The sequence below is a fragment of the Crassostrea angulata genome, chromosome 3, assembly GCF_025612915.1.
Source record: "Crassostrea angulata isolate pt1a10 chromosome 3, ASM2561291v2, whole genome shotgun sequence".
Classification (NCBI taxonomy): domain Eukaryota; kingdom Metazoa; phylum Mollusca; class Bivalvia; order Ostreida; family Ostreidae; genus Magallana; species Magallana angulata.
In genome coordinates this window covers 13,656,291-13,673,475 of record NC_069113.1, presented here as the reverse complement: position 1 = coordinate 13,673,475, position 17,185 = coordinate 13,656,291, and the positions used below count along the sequence as shown (strand labels likewise).

The 17,185-nt window shown below is 32.8% G+C and overlaps 1 protein-coding gene across 1 annotated transcript; it reads left to right on the top strand.

The window, feature by feature from the left end:
* Positions 1-9,548: 9,548 nt before the first annotated feature.
* Positions 9,549-15,154, top strand: LOC128177720 (GLIPR1-like protein 1). Its single transcript, XM_052844545.1, has 6 exons — positions 9,549-9,651; positions 11,179-11,235; positions 11,679-11,808; positions 13,261-13,364; positions 14,322-14,407; positions 14,943-15,154. The coding sequence occupies exons 1-6, from the start codon at positions 9,568-9,570 to the stop codon at positions 15,049-15,051; spliced, it is 570 nt and encodes a 189-aa protein (XP_052700505.1). The 5' UTR covers positions 9,549-9,567; the 3' UTR covers positions 15,052-15,154.
* The last annotated feature ends 2,031 nt before the right edge of the window (positions 15,155-17,185 follow it).

Sequence of the window (17,185 nt, the reverse complement as noted above, 5' to 3'; positions counted from 1 at the left end):
AAGGCAGAAGAAAGAGAGGAAGACCTAAAATATCATAGAAAAGAACAGTCGAGAATGAGAAAGAAGTGAGTATGAAGGTCCAGGGCTAAGGCGAGGGTTGCAACTGCGGACAGAGATGGATGGAGACGTTCTGTTGATGCTACAAGGCAGTAAGCAGATAGGTAACATGCAGGTAATAGGACAGTTACTAACTGATTACCAAGAGACAACTTTATTTAAAACGACTAGTGAAAACAAAGTGTTTCTCGTTTTCATTGTTAAAAAAATGAAATTACAAATTATTTATTATTTCACTTAATAATTTCATTTATCTAAATTTTAAACCAAATGTTTTCGCGACGACTTTATTTTGCAGAGATAAACTAGTTCGCAGGGACTCATTTTCGCTATTAAAATGAGATGTAGATTATCTGAAATTAATATACCAGATACATTTGGGGACCGAGAAATATTTGCGACAAGGCTCTCGCAAACCTCCTGAAAATTTATCCACGCGAATAAAAGTTGTTACTCATTATGCAAAAGTTTAAAAATATTAATAAAAAAGAATATTATTTTGTTGTTAACAAGACAACTTTTGGAAGCTACCCACATCTTTTATTTCTTCCAAAAAGTAGAAAGAAGAAGCTAAGTGTCCTATTGTCGTGTTCTTCAGGGCAGTTTTAGCTCAAATTTGTCCGTTGTCTGTCGTCGTTGGCGTTGTCGTTGTTGTAAACTTTTCACATTTTTATCTTCTTCTGCAGAACCACTGGGCTGATTTCAACAAAACTTGGCACAAAGCATCATTGGGTGAAGGGGATTCAAGTTTATTCAAATGAAGGGTCACACTCTCTTTAAAAGGGATATAATTTAGAATTATTAAAAAGATTGTTGGCATTTTTAAAAAATCTTCTTCTCAAAAACTATTTGGCCAGAAATGCTGTAACTTGTATGGAAGCATCCTCGGGTAGTTTAGATTCAAGTATGTTCAAATCATGGTCCCTGGGGGTAGGGTGGGGCCACAATTGGGGATGGATTTTTACATTGGAATATATAGAGGAATTGTTTAAAAACATTCTTCTAAAAAACTATTAGGCGAAAAAAAGCTCATATTTGAGAGGATGCATCCTCAGATAATGTAGATTGAAGCTTGGTTAAATCATGGTCCTCGGGGATAGGGTGGGGCCACAATTGGGGGGGGGGATGGTGGTGGAATTTTTACAAGGAAAAATCTTAAATCAAAGTACTGAAGAACTGAGTTGGTTTTGTCGATGTTTATTTATTTTAAAATCAATGATATGTTATTTTGCATGACAAGTACATGTAGTTTTTAATATGAATTACGCACATTTTTACAATAGGAATTTTTGAACTTTTTCGACAAGAATGTCGAGAAACCCCAATATGAATCATGTTAAATAATATTTAAAGATAAAATTAATTCAATCAAACTATGTATCAGTAATAGAAATAATTCTCGAAAATTGTATGGATCCAAGCAATATTGAACTCTAGTCTCGTTCAACCAAACGCTCGGCTGACACCGTAAATCTCCGACAAGGATTTACAGAGACAGCCGAGCGTCGAGTTGAACGAGACCATATTGAACTCTGGCGTAGGAATACATACGACTACAAAAAATATTTAAATTGTTCATACCATCTAAAATCTGACTATGTTTAAGGTATTTATAAATAAGTTTCCATGAAAAACAATGCTTTAGCATACATTACATCGAATTTGTCAATTATTTTCAAGAATTAAGTCTTGTCAGCAGCAATGATTTGTACTGAGGTCACAACACTGTTTCCCTTTCGGTTTGTCTGAGTAACTGCATAGGAGAGTTGATTAAAATCAACTCCCAAAAATCTTCTTCTCAAACAGAAAAACTTAAACTTGTGTGGAAGCATCTTCAGATAGTGTAGATTTAAGTGTGTTCAAATCACGATCCCCGGGGTATGATGGGGCAACATTGGTGGTGGTGGTCAAATTGTTACATAGGTAGATATTGAGAAAAGAACTTTATATGATATGAGTTGAATTTGGCCCCCATAATTCGCCATTTTTAAAGTGTTTTGGGAACATTAAGATGTTATGTTATTTTTCAGAGGAGTTGATATAAAATATATTTTTCACCTAATTATTTGATTTATTTGCACTCACTTGCAGTATATGACGTCAGAAGTGACGCTATTTCTATAATTCAATCAAAATCAGTCAAAAATTGACATTTTTCTTACCTTTAAACGAATGGGAAATATAGAGCGCATGCTTGAACAAGGAAATTTTTTTTGTCAGTTACTTGGCTGGTTACATCTCTGATTAAAATATGTTGTTTGTTCAAGCGTGCGCTTTATGTTTTTTGAAAGAAAAACTGCTTGAAAACAAGCTGTTTTATGTTAAAAATGCAAAAATGGCGGGAAAAGGCTGTCTTTATGATACCATATTTCTAAATTGTTGGCACTTAAATCAAAATGAACATAATGTATAAACATCACATTTATATCTGTACAAAGAAAACAAAGATTTACAGTAATGATGATGTTCATTTTAGGCCCTTATCATATATAGTCCTTTTTACAAATCATCTGGAAATATGTTTAGTCCAAAAAGCAGTAACTTGTGTAAAAGCACAGGTTGTGCAGATTAAAGTTTGATCAAACCATGATTCCCTAGAGAAAATTTGGGGGGGGGTTATCTAAAAATAGAGAATCATCTTCTTACAAACACAATAACAACAAAAGGGGCTTGGTATTTACCATAAAAATATGTGGGTAAAAATCGGAAGATTTTTAAATTTTTTTTAGCAAGACCTACTGTACTTAGTTGTCCAAATATTTTGATTTTGAGACTGTCATGCTGCTTTGATCAGTTAACGCTTTCGTTGCTCAGGTGAGTGATGTGGCCCCTGGGCCTCTTGATTAAAATTTGAAATAAGAAGTAAGTTTCGAAGATTGCTCAGGATTATATATTATATTTAAAGGGATTTGGCGCTCATCAATCCACACGTCATTGCTAATCTTTGCTTTCCTGGTGCAAAACTGCAAGTTATTTGGTTATTATTATGCCGACAGTACTTTTTTAAATCGGCATTTGATAACGTTTAGAGGGGTTCGCTACTCTCTTTTTAGGTAACTCTTTTATGTCACCTCTTATCTAAAAATTTTGCGTCATACATTGATTTTATTTATATATGTAAATTTTACAATGTCTATTTGTATGCTTGTTTTGGAAAGTTGGCTTTACCTATCATTTTTTAATTGCGTTTTATTTGATAACTCCAAAATTTTGTAACAATCTTTACATTTGCTTTTGTACTCATTATGTACTGGCATTTGAAGCCATCAGTAAAGCAAGTTTTTTTTAAACTTTGACTTGGATATTACTTTTATAGTAACTACATGTGTTCAACTTCATACTGTATTGAAATCATAACTTAATGATAGTTCAAACTGCAAATATTTGTTTGATTTATTTCCATGCCAAATTTAAGCAATATTTTCAGGAAAATTATCATTTCTGTTTGGGACCCCATATTTCCAAAAATGGCATGTAACATGGGTCACAAATAATATAAATGAAAATATTAGGGCCCCTTCTTTAAATTATATCAAAGATGTTTTTGGATGATTGGCATTACTAGTATTTCAGGTGTCAACCCCCTTAAAAGGAATCTAAAGCCCTGGTCACAGTGTCGCGATTTCGTGCTATAAGCTATTACAAATGTTGGTGATTTATAACTCGTCAAAAACTCTGCGAGTTTGCAATGATTTTTGATGACATGGACATCAGTTCGATTTCTGCTCGAGTTTTCTTCCATAGTGACACGAGATTAGGACAATTATTTTCAACTCGAGTTTGAGGCAACACCTTTACGATGTATGTGCGACACTTTCTCCAAAACTTGAAGATTACTTACGAGAATGTATATGAACTCAGGCGAGTTTAGTCGACACTTACGTGAGTTCTTGACGAGTTGTGACGATTGTTCTACGAAAAATGTACGAATGCAGACGACCTACGCAATGGAGGAAGATGCTGCTAAAGATGATTCGATGATCATCCATGTAATAAAGTAAAAAAGAACAAGTCTTTCCCATCGCAATGTCAAAGAAATGTCGAACAGAACACATACAAAACCATACAAATGTTAAAACTCGTTGCATGTCGGGCGCAAGTTGAGCAGGGATCGTATTATTATTTTCAGAACTCGGAACGCAACTCGTTGCAGTTGAACTATTTTTTTTTCACACGGCAAGAGGCGCCGACATAATACGAATTATCGCCGACATGCACACAATGTTGGACGACATCAGTTCGACTTAGCGACATTTGTTCGAGACCAATACTTACACAAGAATTCAAAACCGTTTGAAATTCTCACCGCTGCTTAACGACAGATTGCACAGGTTTTTATTCGAGTCCTACATGACAGCTGAAGAGTTGTGACGAGTTTTAACTCCCCAAAACTCGTAGCACCAAATTGTGACAGTGTGGCTTAAAGAGGCATGTTCACAATTTTGGTAAAAATTTATATTTTTAGTTTTAAACGTTTACAATGCTTCAGTGATGCATTTTTATAGTCGACCAAAAGGTAATTGTCAGTCGTCAAGTTATATGTGAGATAAAGAGCTCACAATTCTTTGTTATATAAACAAAGGTCATGTTTTTTGTTTACATTTTTAATTTCCGAGTTAAGACCAAAAATAAATGTTACAAATGCTAAGGAACTGTTTATTTATGTTCAAAACAAATTAGCAGACAGAAAAAATAGCTTTAAAAAGATATTTTACTGGTATATAGAACCGATGTAAACAAAATCAGGGCACGTTTTATATAACAAAGAATTGTGAGCTATGCATGTGGCTTGCTTATAACTCTCGGACTGACACTCAAATTTTGGTTGAAATGCATAATAAAACATTGTAAACAATCAACAAAAAAACAAACAAACCTTAACTCATCCGGGAGTTTGTAATAATTCCATTTAGCTATGTAAAAGTAAATAAATACGTTTTGGAGGTGTACTGCAGTATGAGAACAAACTGCCTAGTTAGCACCAGGTCGGGAAGTGCAATGTAGCACCAGGCGAGCTATAGAAAACCGTGCGTCGTTTACCTTGAGGAACTATTCGTACACCTCTGATAGGCAGAAATTAAGTCACGCTTTGTAACTTTATCAGATTTGACCTCTGTCACGACCCCAGGGTCACTCACTGTAAGTAACATCTGGGTTATTCATTGTGAATTATTTAGCTTATCGTTTTGTATTGTAATGTTATTAATTTTGAATTAACTGGATGGGTCTTAATACAAAATGTAAAATTTGACAACAGTTTCTATATTAACTTACGACAAGCAAATTCAAATATTTCAGCACGATAGAATTAAAAAGAACGGCTTCTGTCCAGCCGAAACAACATTATTCTAATCTAGATATGTAGATGAATTTATCTTTAATTTGGTAAAAAAAATTTGCAATGATATTAAGGAGTTGTGTATAAATCATCTATTATATATCTGCATAGTTTAATGTATATACATGCATTAAGTTTTTATATAATTTTTAATTCATAACAAATTTCATTGTATTGAAACCTATCATGCCTTCATTCTGTTCCTTCATGAATTAATTGTATTCATCGGGCTTGAATGCTCTTTGGTTTCAACTTTCACCTTACTTTTTTTTTTCGTTTAACTTATTCATGTTTTTCGTTTTTAAGTATATGTATCGTGTATGAATAATTCTTTTTTTGTGTCAATTCATTTCAGTGCACCGAAATGATCATATTATGTATATCACATATGCTTTAGAATAAGATATAGAAGCATTATATCCATTAAAATTATTTCATCAAAAAATATTTTAACAAAATGCATGATTAAATTGTAAAATTGAATAAAATATTATATGTTTATTTTGGAAATAGTAAGTTGTAAATGGAGCGTGTTGAATTATAGATAGGTTTTCATTGCAGCGCCCAATTTCTAGTGTATTCATCTTAACAGGCGATTTCCGTTCGTTTTATTGATGAATGATCCCATTTCTTTCGTTTTTGTTATCAAATTATGTCTTTATTAGGTCAATCATGAAGAACGTTTAACAAGAATTACCTTCATACTGAATGTCGTTAACCCTTTCTCATCCTATAACAAACCCACTGTATTGTATGTGTATCATGTTTTCACCACCGCGCATAAGTCCTAACCTATGTGATCATGTGATTCGACATTTAAATAATGTTAGATCTGAACTATATCAATCTTGAATTAGGATTAAAGATATAGCCCGTGCTAGAAATATTATGGTGTACGAATATAATGTGACTATGAATACCGTTAAGCCAACATGCCCACCCCCCCCCCCCCCCCCCCCCTTGCACACACAAACAAAATGCACAGGAAGTCCTATATACACAAATTATGGCGGCTCTGGAAAACTAATTGCAAATGTGTCCAGTGTGTGAAAGAACATAACTTTCTCATTTTACATATTAAATATACCTTTAAGAAGATAGCTCAATAGATGTTGAACATGATTTGCAATATCTTACCTGTTTATATACCTAATAAAGATTTATCTGGTCCTTTTTCTGAAACTATCGAATTCGTGCTTTCTTTTGGTTAATTGTTTTGTTTTGTTGTTGCTTTGTTCTGGACACCAAAACATACCTTACACAAGGGTTGATTCAAAAGTAAAGTCACACTATGCACCGCGTTTAACACTGGCGCTGTATTGTATAAAATGATAGATCAAAATTTTCCTTATCAAAATTCTAATTTGAAGTAAAATTTTGATTAACTTTCGTTGAACACTTAACAAGGTATGATAACATGATGTTTATAGCCTGATATATACGTGACATCGCCGCATTTTGAATTTACGTCTTTTTTAGGGTTTGTCTTCGTGTATAGATAACATTATTTCAAAATTTGAAAAAGACCAAAAAACACAATATTTTGAAACAGATATACCATAGACACTTTCTAACTGTTGTAAAAAATTAGGGAACGTTACCGTCCATTTCGGATTTCTACACAATGCCTTTTGTCTCCAGACCAAGGAATAAAAAGGTTGGACATGCGAAAAGTGATACGAAGAATTTTTTGCTTTGATGGATAGAAATCACTAGAAGATGTACTGGAGATGAAAAATCAACCTAAAATTAAGAGCGAGTGAACAGGGTTCCATTAACGTGGTTCCAATATCTGATAAAAGTAATCATGTCATGTTAATAAATAAATTAAATAGATAGAAGATATACGGTCTGAAGGTTTAAAAAACTAGGTTAATATGTCATGAGCTATATCATAAGGCTACGTTCTTGACTTCTTGAAGAAACCTCGAAAAACTGATCGCTTATTAAAAAATATCCAATATACTACCTCATCGATTAAAAAAGAGAAATTAGTTACTTTATGAATAAAAAATGAAAAGAAATCTAAAATAGAGCTTCGTTGCCAATTTTAATAGAGTATAAAATTACGAAATTCTACCAGAACGCCAAAGATCTAAAAATGACGTCGGAAGCGTGCGCTCTACATAAAAGATTATCTTCAGAAATATTTATCATATTGCATTAACATTTTCAGATCTGAATTGAAATAGAAATCTCAAAGCACAAGTTTTTGTCTCTTTACGCGGATTTTACACGATGTTATCGCATCTGTGACATTACTTTTGGATCAACCCTCGTAAAAAGCTAAATTAAATAGGCCTCATTCATTCTTTTTACTGATCTCCAGTTCATATAGATTTTACAAATCTATTTTTACACGTAGGTGCAATGTTATAAAGAAGCAAAACTATCTCTGGAAGGTAGGATCTTGCTTTAAAAAAATGGCATTGTTTTGGTGTAGCCTCTTTTCCAAAGACAGAATTCTTGTAATTGATCAAGGTGATGATTTTGTTGGGACGTGATCAAATCCAATAAAGCCCGAAGGGTTTTTTGATTGATTTGATCACGCCCATACCGAAATTATCACCTCATAATATTCAAAGAATGATTCCGTTTTCCTTATTCTTCTATAATTTTTAACATTTATACGATATTTGAATATAAATAAGCAAAGACACTGAACCATGTAAATATTACTTAATAAACATGTATATTTTAAAGATCTTATTCTTATGCAACATAGTAATTTGCTTCAAGAAGCTGATGCACAATATAAAATGCTTTATGGTTGCGTCTATGATATTGACATGGTAACACACTCTTGTTACTTCTCTTGTTTAAAAGAAGCAATGAGTACTTAGTTGATTGCAAATTTTAATGACTTGCTTCTAAAGACAAAGAGACGTATTCAGTTCTGATATGTGGCCAATATAGTTTCTACAGACCCAAGGGCAATTCAGTATCTAGATTCATTATTGTGAGGACCCATGATTTATGTATTTTGTTAGTATCTATCAGTACAGAGACCATTGTACGAGGGTAGATCCAAAGGTAATGTTACAGATGCGATAAAATCGTGTAAAATCCGCGTAAAGAGACAGAAACTTGTGCTTTTAGATATCTATTTCAATTAAAATCTGAAAATGTTAATTCATTATGATAAATATTTCTGAAGGTAATATATTTTGTACAGCGTAAAGCAAGGATAGTCGCCACACGCTAGTGACGTCATTTCTTGATCTTTACCGTTCTGGTAGAATTTCGTAGTTTTGTACTCTTTACAAATTGGCCACGAAGCTTTATTTTTTTTTTTTCCATAAAGTAACTAATTTTTCTTTTCGTAATCGATGGGGTTACATGTATTATATTGGATATATTTTAATGAGCGATCAGTTTTTCGAGGTTTCTTCAAGAAGTCAAGAACGTAGCTTAATGATATAGCTCATGACGTAATAACCTAGTTTTAATTTCCTCCAGAGCATAAATCTTCTATGTATTTGATTTATTTATTAACATGTCATATACATTTATCAGATATTGGAACCACGTTAAGAGAACCCTGTTCACCCGCTCTTAATTTTAGTTTGATATATCAATTCCAGTACATCTTCTAGTGATTTCTATCCATCAAAGCAAAAATGTTTCGTATCACTATTCGCATGTCCAACCTTTTTATTTCCTGGTCTTGGGAAAAAGGCATTGTGTAGAAATCCGAAATGGACGGTAACGTTCTTTAATTTTTTAAAACAGAAAGTGTCTATGGTATATATGTTTCAAAATATTTTGTTGTTTGGGTCTTTTTCAAATTTTGAAATTATGTTATTTATACACAAATACAAACCCTAAAAAAGACGTAAATTCATAACGCGGCGATGTTACGTATATATCAGGCTATAAAAATCAATATCTTTAAAATTAGAATTTTGATAAGGAAAATATTGATGTATCATTTTATACAATTCAGCGCCACTGTTAAACGCGGTGCATAGTGTGATATTTCTTTTGGATCAACCCTTGTATTGTAACATGTTATATGAACTGTTTGTTTTTTTGATGCATGAAGCAAGGACCGATTTAACTTGCATGATCTTTTATCAATGGTTACTAAAGTCTTATTAGTTATCACATTATCATGCCTTATCTCTCCACTATAAAATCAACGTCGCCACAGATTTGCCTTCTAGTGTGTTATGATGGCGACCTTTAAGTTTCTCCTGTGCTCTGTGGTACTTGCAACGTATTGCTTCGTGTCATCATTGTGTGATTTTACAACGGTAGGGATATCTTATGACCATGGTTAGAAAAACCAAAAACTTGGTATAAAATTTTTCAGAATATTTTCTTTTAGTTCGCAAACAAAAAAACCTCCAAAAAACTTGGTTTAAAATTTTTCAGAATATATTCTTTTAGTTTGCAAACAACGGTCAATATGGTGTTTGCTTGCTGACTGTACGATTCTTTCCAATTTGACCCCCGGGATATGAGTCTTGGAGAACTATGCGGACTCCGGTCCCTGACTTGAGACGATAGTTAATTTTTAGAGCTATTTTAGCGCATAGTACCCTTTAAGTGATGAGGAATGTATGTTCTTAATCTATAGTTATCCAAAGTTTACTCGCATGTGAGAAATTTTTCTTATTTTTAACGTCTGAACTGATTGTTCCCTCACAGAGAAAATTTTCCTTCGTACAATGACGGTCTAATACGATTGATATCATCATTAAATAAATTTTAGATTCCTGTATCCCCGTGTCTCTTAAACTGTTTTCATGTATACCTAAAATGACGCAAAGCAAAATGTATACTTTAAGGACCCTTATGCCAGACAATTTTATATCAAACAATAATAATTCATTATTGCTTGACGTATGAATAGGCCCACATAATAAATATTTTTTTCTCGTAATTACGAGAAAAAATCTCGTTGTTACGAGAAAAGATCCATTTAAAATGGCTCGTTTCATTGTTCTATTTTCTTTATGTAAAGTGTATGAAGTACTGCAGTGTCTTTTATTATACACATACTTAGCATACTGATCGTTTAAAAGCGTACACAAAATTTGATATAAAATAATAATAAACTTGTAATTACAAGATCTTTTCTCGCAATTGCGATATAAATAATTCGTAATAAAAGAGATCGTTTCTCGTATTAACGAGAAAATAAAGTCGTAATAATGAGATCTTTTCTCGTTATTACATGATCCTTTCTCGTAATAAAGAAATCTTTTCTCGTAATTACGAAATATTTTCTCGTAAAAACAAGATCTTTTCTCGTAATTACGAGATAATTAACTCGTAATAACGAGATCTTTTCTCGTAATAACGAGATAAATAACTCGTAATAACGAGATTTTTTCTCGTAATTACGAGATAATTTTTTTTTATGTGGCCCTATTTGTCTTTCGTAATTACGTCATTACACCAGCCATTTTTCAAGAGTTGTAAGATGCATTATCCGATACAGTGCAGGCAATGGGAGCTAGCCAAAACATTATTTCTCGTACAAAAAATATCTCGATACATGTTACAATATTTATGTTTGTAATTAATGAAAATGTAATAAGGATGTAATAAACAATAATAAACAAGAGTTTTCAGTTAAAAGGGAGGTTCACCATTCACGCGTGTAATCCTGATTTAAAAAGAGGTCACCGTGTTTGGACGGTGGGGGGTGAGTCATTATATCAAGTCGTTATCTGTTGTCTACTGTGTTAGAATGGTTTCGAAAACAATCTTTTCACTTTATCTTAATTGTATGAATGTACATGTTATCTTTTCCTTTCTATTTTTATTAATAGCAACACAACACACTCCGAAGCAATGTTCGTCCTCATGCATCGAACATGCGCAAAATGGTGAGTAACACATGCTCTTTGTAAGATTACAGTTGCATGAACAATGTTTGGTGGTGGTAAGAGACACTTAAATTTTAATGTGAACGAAAAAGCAACGCTGTATCATAAAAACGGTATATTTATAATTTCATGCATTTTTTCTAAATCGTAAGATTTTTTGCCTTCAAATCCATTTTAAAATTTCTTATGAACGAAAGTGTTTAAAAAAAAACCCTACCCCCCTTAAAACCAAAAACAAAAGAAAAAAAAAGTAAAAAACAATTTTGTACCGAACACAGATAAAATGAAGAAAAAATTATTTAGGTAATATAATTATAATTAATAATAAAAAAAGAATCACAAAATGATGCCTGTTTCCTGTTTTTAAGAACATAGTGGTTTGACTTGTACGGACACATACTGTAGTTAGAAAATAGTGAACCCTAAATGAATATCTCGTTCAGATGTGGAGCGACGAGTTGGCCAAAATTGCACAGACCTGGGCTAACAAATGCAAACTTGAGCATAACTCACTTAGATCACAGGAATCCAGCACTTGGCACTATGTAGGCGAAAATATCTACTGGAGTACAAGTAAGTTTGAAACCATTACTGAACTGTTAGTATGCCACTAGTTATTGAAAGTATATGTCATACATGTAATTGTAACATTATAAAAGCACCGAGTTCTCTTATCTAATTACTTCTTAACTATTAAAGACAAATTCAAAATATTAAATGAATAACAACAAGAAGTATAAGACAGGAAAGAAGCTGCAGGTCCGTAGCTCCTGGTCTGAAAAAATTCGGATGGACGACAGGACGACGTCCATTCGAATTTTTTAAGACCTGAAGCTACGAACCCGCAGCTAGCAGGAAAGCTGCTCGCTGGTGCTCCTTTCATTACTTAATGTGCTTTAAGATTTCTAAGACAGTATCGTGATAACGAAAATCATATACCACAATATTCCTATTTAACCACTGCGTTAATAGTACTAAAACATACCAACATACCAATTAGTAGTCAAAGTTCAACACAGATCAACACGGTCAATCATGTGTAAACGGTTTTTTGTTTTTCAACATAATTAAAAATTGCGTCTTTTTTGATGGATAAATTAATGTCATTTCGTTTTAGAACACAAAGATATATTTAACCAAAGAAGACGCTTAGCAAAAAATATCTCAAACATCATCAAAATGTTAAAGTGTACTGAAAAAACTTGTAAAATTATAATCTATTATTAGAATTAATACTCCTGTCACAAATCCATTTTTCTTTCCTAAACATTAAATACCTTAACTAAAAACAAAACCAGAAAAAACCCATCAAATACTGGTATTAAATCACAAGTAATGATGATTAAAAGAAAGAAAAGTAATCTGATGTAATCGATTACTTCTAAAATGTAATTAGCTTGTAATTGATTACTTTTAAAACCAAAAGGAATTGTAATTTAATGAATTACTTTTGAAAGTAATCAATCCCATCCCTGTATGCTTTTAACTATGCTCTTAGATGACCAGATCTTTAGACATGTTTCGTGACTTAAAAAAATTCGTAAAATACTACGATAGTAAAATTCTTTATTTTAAAGCAATGTGTAATTTACACCAACTCTAGTATGTGTTCAAGAAAATCTACCATTTGGTTCTTTTCAAGGGCAAAAACAGATACATTTACTAGTACTACAGGGATATATATGAAATTGTCATATTCCGCACTTCGAAGCAGATGAAAAAAGTGCTACAGTAGCGATATACTTTAAATTGTGAAATTTGATTAGTAAAATCATTTTCTACTTAAAAAAATACATAATTCTATTTATGGTTTTTCATGAGGGTCATCTCATGATATAAAAATGCACCAAATGTTGCTATATATTTTGAGTAATACAATTATAGATTGGTACAATGGGTTCATTTGAAAATTAAGAAAAATAAATCCGGGTATAGTATTACTCTGTGTGTAAAACTTCAAAGGCATGTACATCAAATCTTTAATGTCGATAAAAGTTTACAAAGGTAGGGATTATTTTTTTGCAGGGAACCACACACCTGAGTACATAGTTAGTCACTGGTATGCGGAGAACACGCATTACACCTTCGCCGACCAATCGTGCAGTAGCAGGTGTGGTCATTACACTCAGGTAAATCAAATGTATAAAGCATACACTTAACATTTACACTCTAGTAAATCAGCCATACAAAGCATATTATACTTTACACTAAGGAAAATCGACCGTATAAAGCATACTTCACATTTACACTCAGGTGGGGCAACTATATATAAATCATTGAATATTTTAACGTTACATATTTTTTTACCATTAATACAATAACTATTCAAACTGATTTTCGCGATTTTCTATGAGGCTAGTGGTACAAGAACAGTCATAACATTATAAGGGCATGAATACATTGGACGCAATGACACTTAATTATCCGGCTTCATCCACATATGTATATTTACATCTACCGAGTATGATTCCCTCTATTTCTAACGGAAACTGTAGTTAATTCATAGCTCTATAGAAACTAATCTACACGCCCCGTTTATCGATTGGTCGAAACTTACAGCGACTGAATCTGACAGGAAATTTACAAGACTAAAATCTACATGCCCCGTTTATCGATTTGACGAAATCCTCCCCTTTCGGTTAATCGTCGGTTATTATTACGTGGAATTCGGTTTGCTTCGTTCAAATCCCGATCTCTGAGTATGACGTCAAATGATTACGTTGGCGTTAACTTGATATACAAACTGCTGACGCAAATGGACAGGGAAAATTTATAAAAGACAAAGATATAGCACTTGGAGCGATTTGTTGACAATAATCATCACATGATGTTTTTGTTATATTGTTTGTTTGATATTTTCTATAAGTACATTATGTGATATAAAAATGGCATTGCTTTTTTAAAATATTTCACCCTATATTAGCCCAAAGTTGTTGTTTATCACCCGGAGCACCGACCCTCACCTTTATACCATATTGTATCATAAGTTTCATTTTTAATATCAAACACTATTTTTGTGGATACATTGACATTATTTATTTTGAATTCAAACAATATTGTAAGAACAGGATGTTGTATGAATACAGGTTGTCTGGGCCAGCACCGAGTACGTAGGCTGTGGTACGGCCCACTGTGGACACAACTACTTCACCGTCTGTGACTATGGACCGGGGTAATCGTTTTCCTTTAACGTCTAGTACTCTTAAAGCAATATGAGCTACGATTTTCATGCTGATTTTTTTTTTTTTTACGAAAATGTTATTTTCTACTAAAATGACAAAAGTATCATGGTTTTTGAATTCTGTTAGCCATATTTTGTGTGAGAAAAGCTGTTAAAAAGCCTTAATTGAAGCACAATTTAATTATTTGTGTTCTGTACAACCTGTACAACACTTGATCTGCTATATATTCCTTTGAAGAGAATCTTTCTTCCAACAAAAAAAGAAGAAGATTTTTTAAAATCTTATTTATCATAAAAGTTTAAGTTACATGCAGACTTATGATACTAGCAGGTTTTTGCAGCAAAATAGAATTAAAAAAAAAATACAGCTCATATTGCTTAAAATATTGTGTTGCATAATGCAAAAAGAACATGAAAGCAATTGCTATAAGGCGCATCATTCGTCTTTTATTTAAATATTTTAAAGACAATTGACAATTAAGTGGTTTCTCATGTTTTTAGTTAAATGTTTTATATGATTTTGTAGAGGAAACTTCCGAGGAGAAACACCATTCACAAAAGGAACCTATGCAAGTCTTTGTCCTTCAGGTTATCATAAGGACCACCAATATCCACATTTATGTTCAAAAGCTTAATATGACAATGAAGGCAAAGTCACAGTCAAACCACATCCCGCCATTACCAGGCTGGCTAATATAACGTAACTTTATTATAATAAATGTTATTATACAACTCTTACTGGATACTTTGTTTTGTATGGAAAGAGCCATCCATCTTTTTGAATACTTGTAGATATTAAACTAGACTTTAATTTATACAAGAGGCCAGATGGCCTTAAGGTCACCTGAGTAGCATATAACCCATACACAAACTTGTCGAGGAGTCTCAAATATATGCATTTAATTAGTTTTCATTCTGGAATAGAAAAATTATAAATTTGTAAAGACGACCACCACCCTGCCTGAAATCTTCCAAAAAAAAACTATGAAACCTATAATTTTGGTGAAAAACTTAAAGATCTGATCTATCATGAATTCAGTTTCCTTTCAGGTGTGTGGGAGTAAAGAAAATAATTTTTAAACATTATATACAATAATACCTATACATCCATTTTGGTCCTGCCCTAGAGTCAAAACCCATATTCCAGAGGACATGAAATTTAAAATTTCAGTAGCAGACTTCCTGGTAAACATAATTATGAAGCCAGTTTTTCATACAGATGTGTGAGAATAGCGAAAAAGATTTTTAAACTTTATATGCATTAACACTATATTGCCCAACCCCCCCCCCATTGTCCTGAACCCCCTGACCCAGGGGCCATGTATTTCACATTTTGGTAGAGGAGCTAGTGGGTATTATATTATAACCATGTATTCAGTTTTTGCCCACATGTGTGGGAGTAAAGAAGAAGATTTCTAAGATTCAATACGTTTTTACTATATGGCCATATTGGCTCCACCCTAGAGCCTGAACCCCTCACCCAGGGGCCATGAATTTCACAATTTTGGTTGAGGGCTTCATGAACAACATAATCATGCAGTAAGCATTTAACAGATATTTATGGGAGTGGAGAAGAAGATTTTCTAAGATTTAATACATTTTAACTATATGGCCCCACCCTAGAGCCTGAACCCCTGACACAGGGGTCATGAATTTCACAATTTTGGTTGAGGGCTTCATGTACATCATTATCACGCATTTAGTTTTTAACAAATGTATATGGGAGGAGAGAAGAAGATTTTCTAAGATTTAATACATTTTAACTATATGGCCCCACCCTAGAGCCTGAACCCCTGACACAGGGGTCATGAATTTCACAATTTTGGTAGAGGGCTTCATGGACATCATAATCATGCATTTAGTTTTTTCCTCACATGTTTGGGAGTAGAGAAGAAGATTTCTGAAAATTTGGGGGTTTTTTTTGCATATTTTGCCCCACTTGTGCTTCCCCGGGGGTGGTAGAGCCATGGATTTTACAATTTGGATTCCTCTTACCATAGAGATGTCTCACATCAAAAATGGTAACAATTGGACTTTTAGTTAATAAGAGGAATTTAAAAATGTAAAAATGTTAACACACGATGGACGACGCATGACGCACGACGACGGACGAAAACGGATAGCAATAGGTCACATGAGTTTACTCAGGTGACCTAAAAATCTTAAATAATATGTTGGGTTATAAATATAGAATTAAGGTGGCGCTATACACCCACAGTTTATTCCAATTTTCAATAGAAGACCACAAAACATAAACTTATCAAATATTAAAAAGATAACAGTGATATCATAGGTATTTAAAAAGAATTTTTAATGATTTTTCGTGTTTCTGTAAAAGATTTTTTTTTAAAAGTTAACTATTAACAAATTGAGATAATTATTTATTGTCATATGAAGGATATTTCCTTAAGACACATAAAAAAATATAACACCTCATAACATTCAAATTTTTTTTTATATCAATGTATTTTTGTATTCCCCCAAAAGATAATTTTTCATATCTTCTTACTCTGTGACATAAAAATGAATGAAAAACATTGCAAATAAACACCAAAATTTTTCCAAAAAACTATTTGGTATGAAAGTTCCTCTGATAGAAGTTAATCGTTCCTAAATCCCAGGGCCCAATCACATAGGGGACTTTTACATTTCTGAGTTACCTAAATATTGTGTTGGAATGATAAATACATGTGTATTTCATTTTAGGCACATGTAAGCAAATACATTCGCTTTAATGCAAAACTAAGTCAAATAAATAAAGGGGAAAAT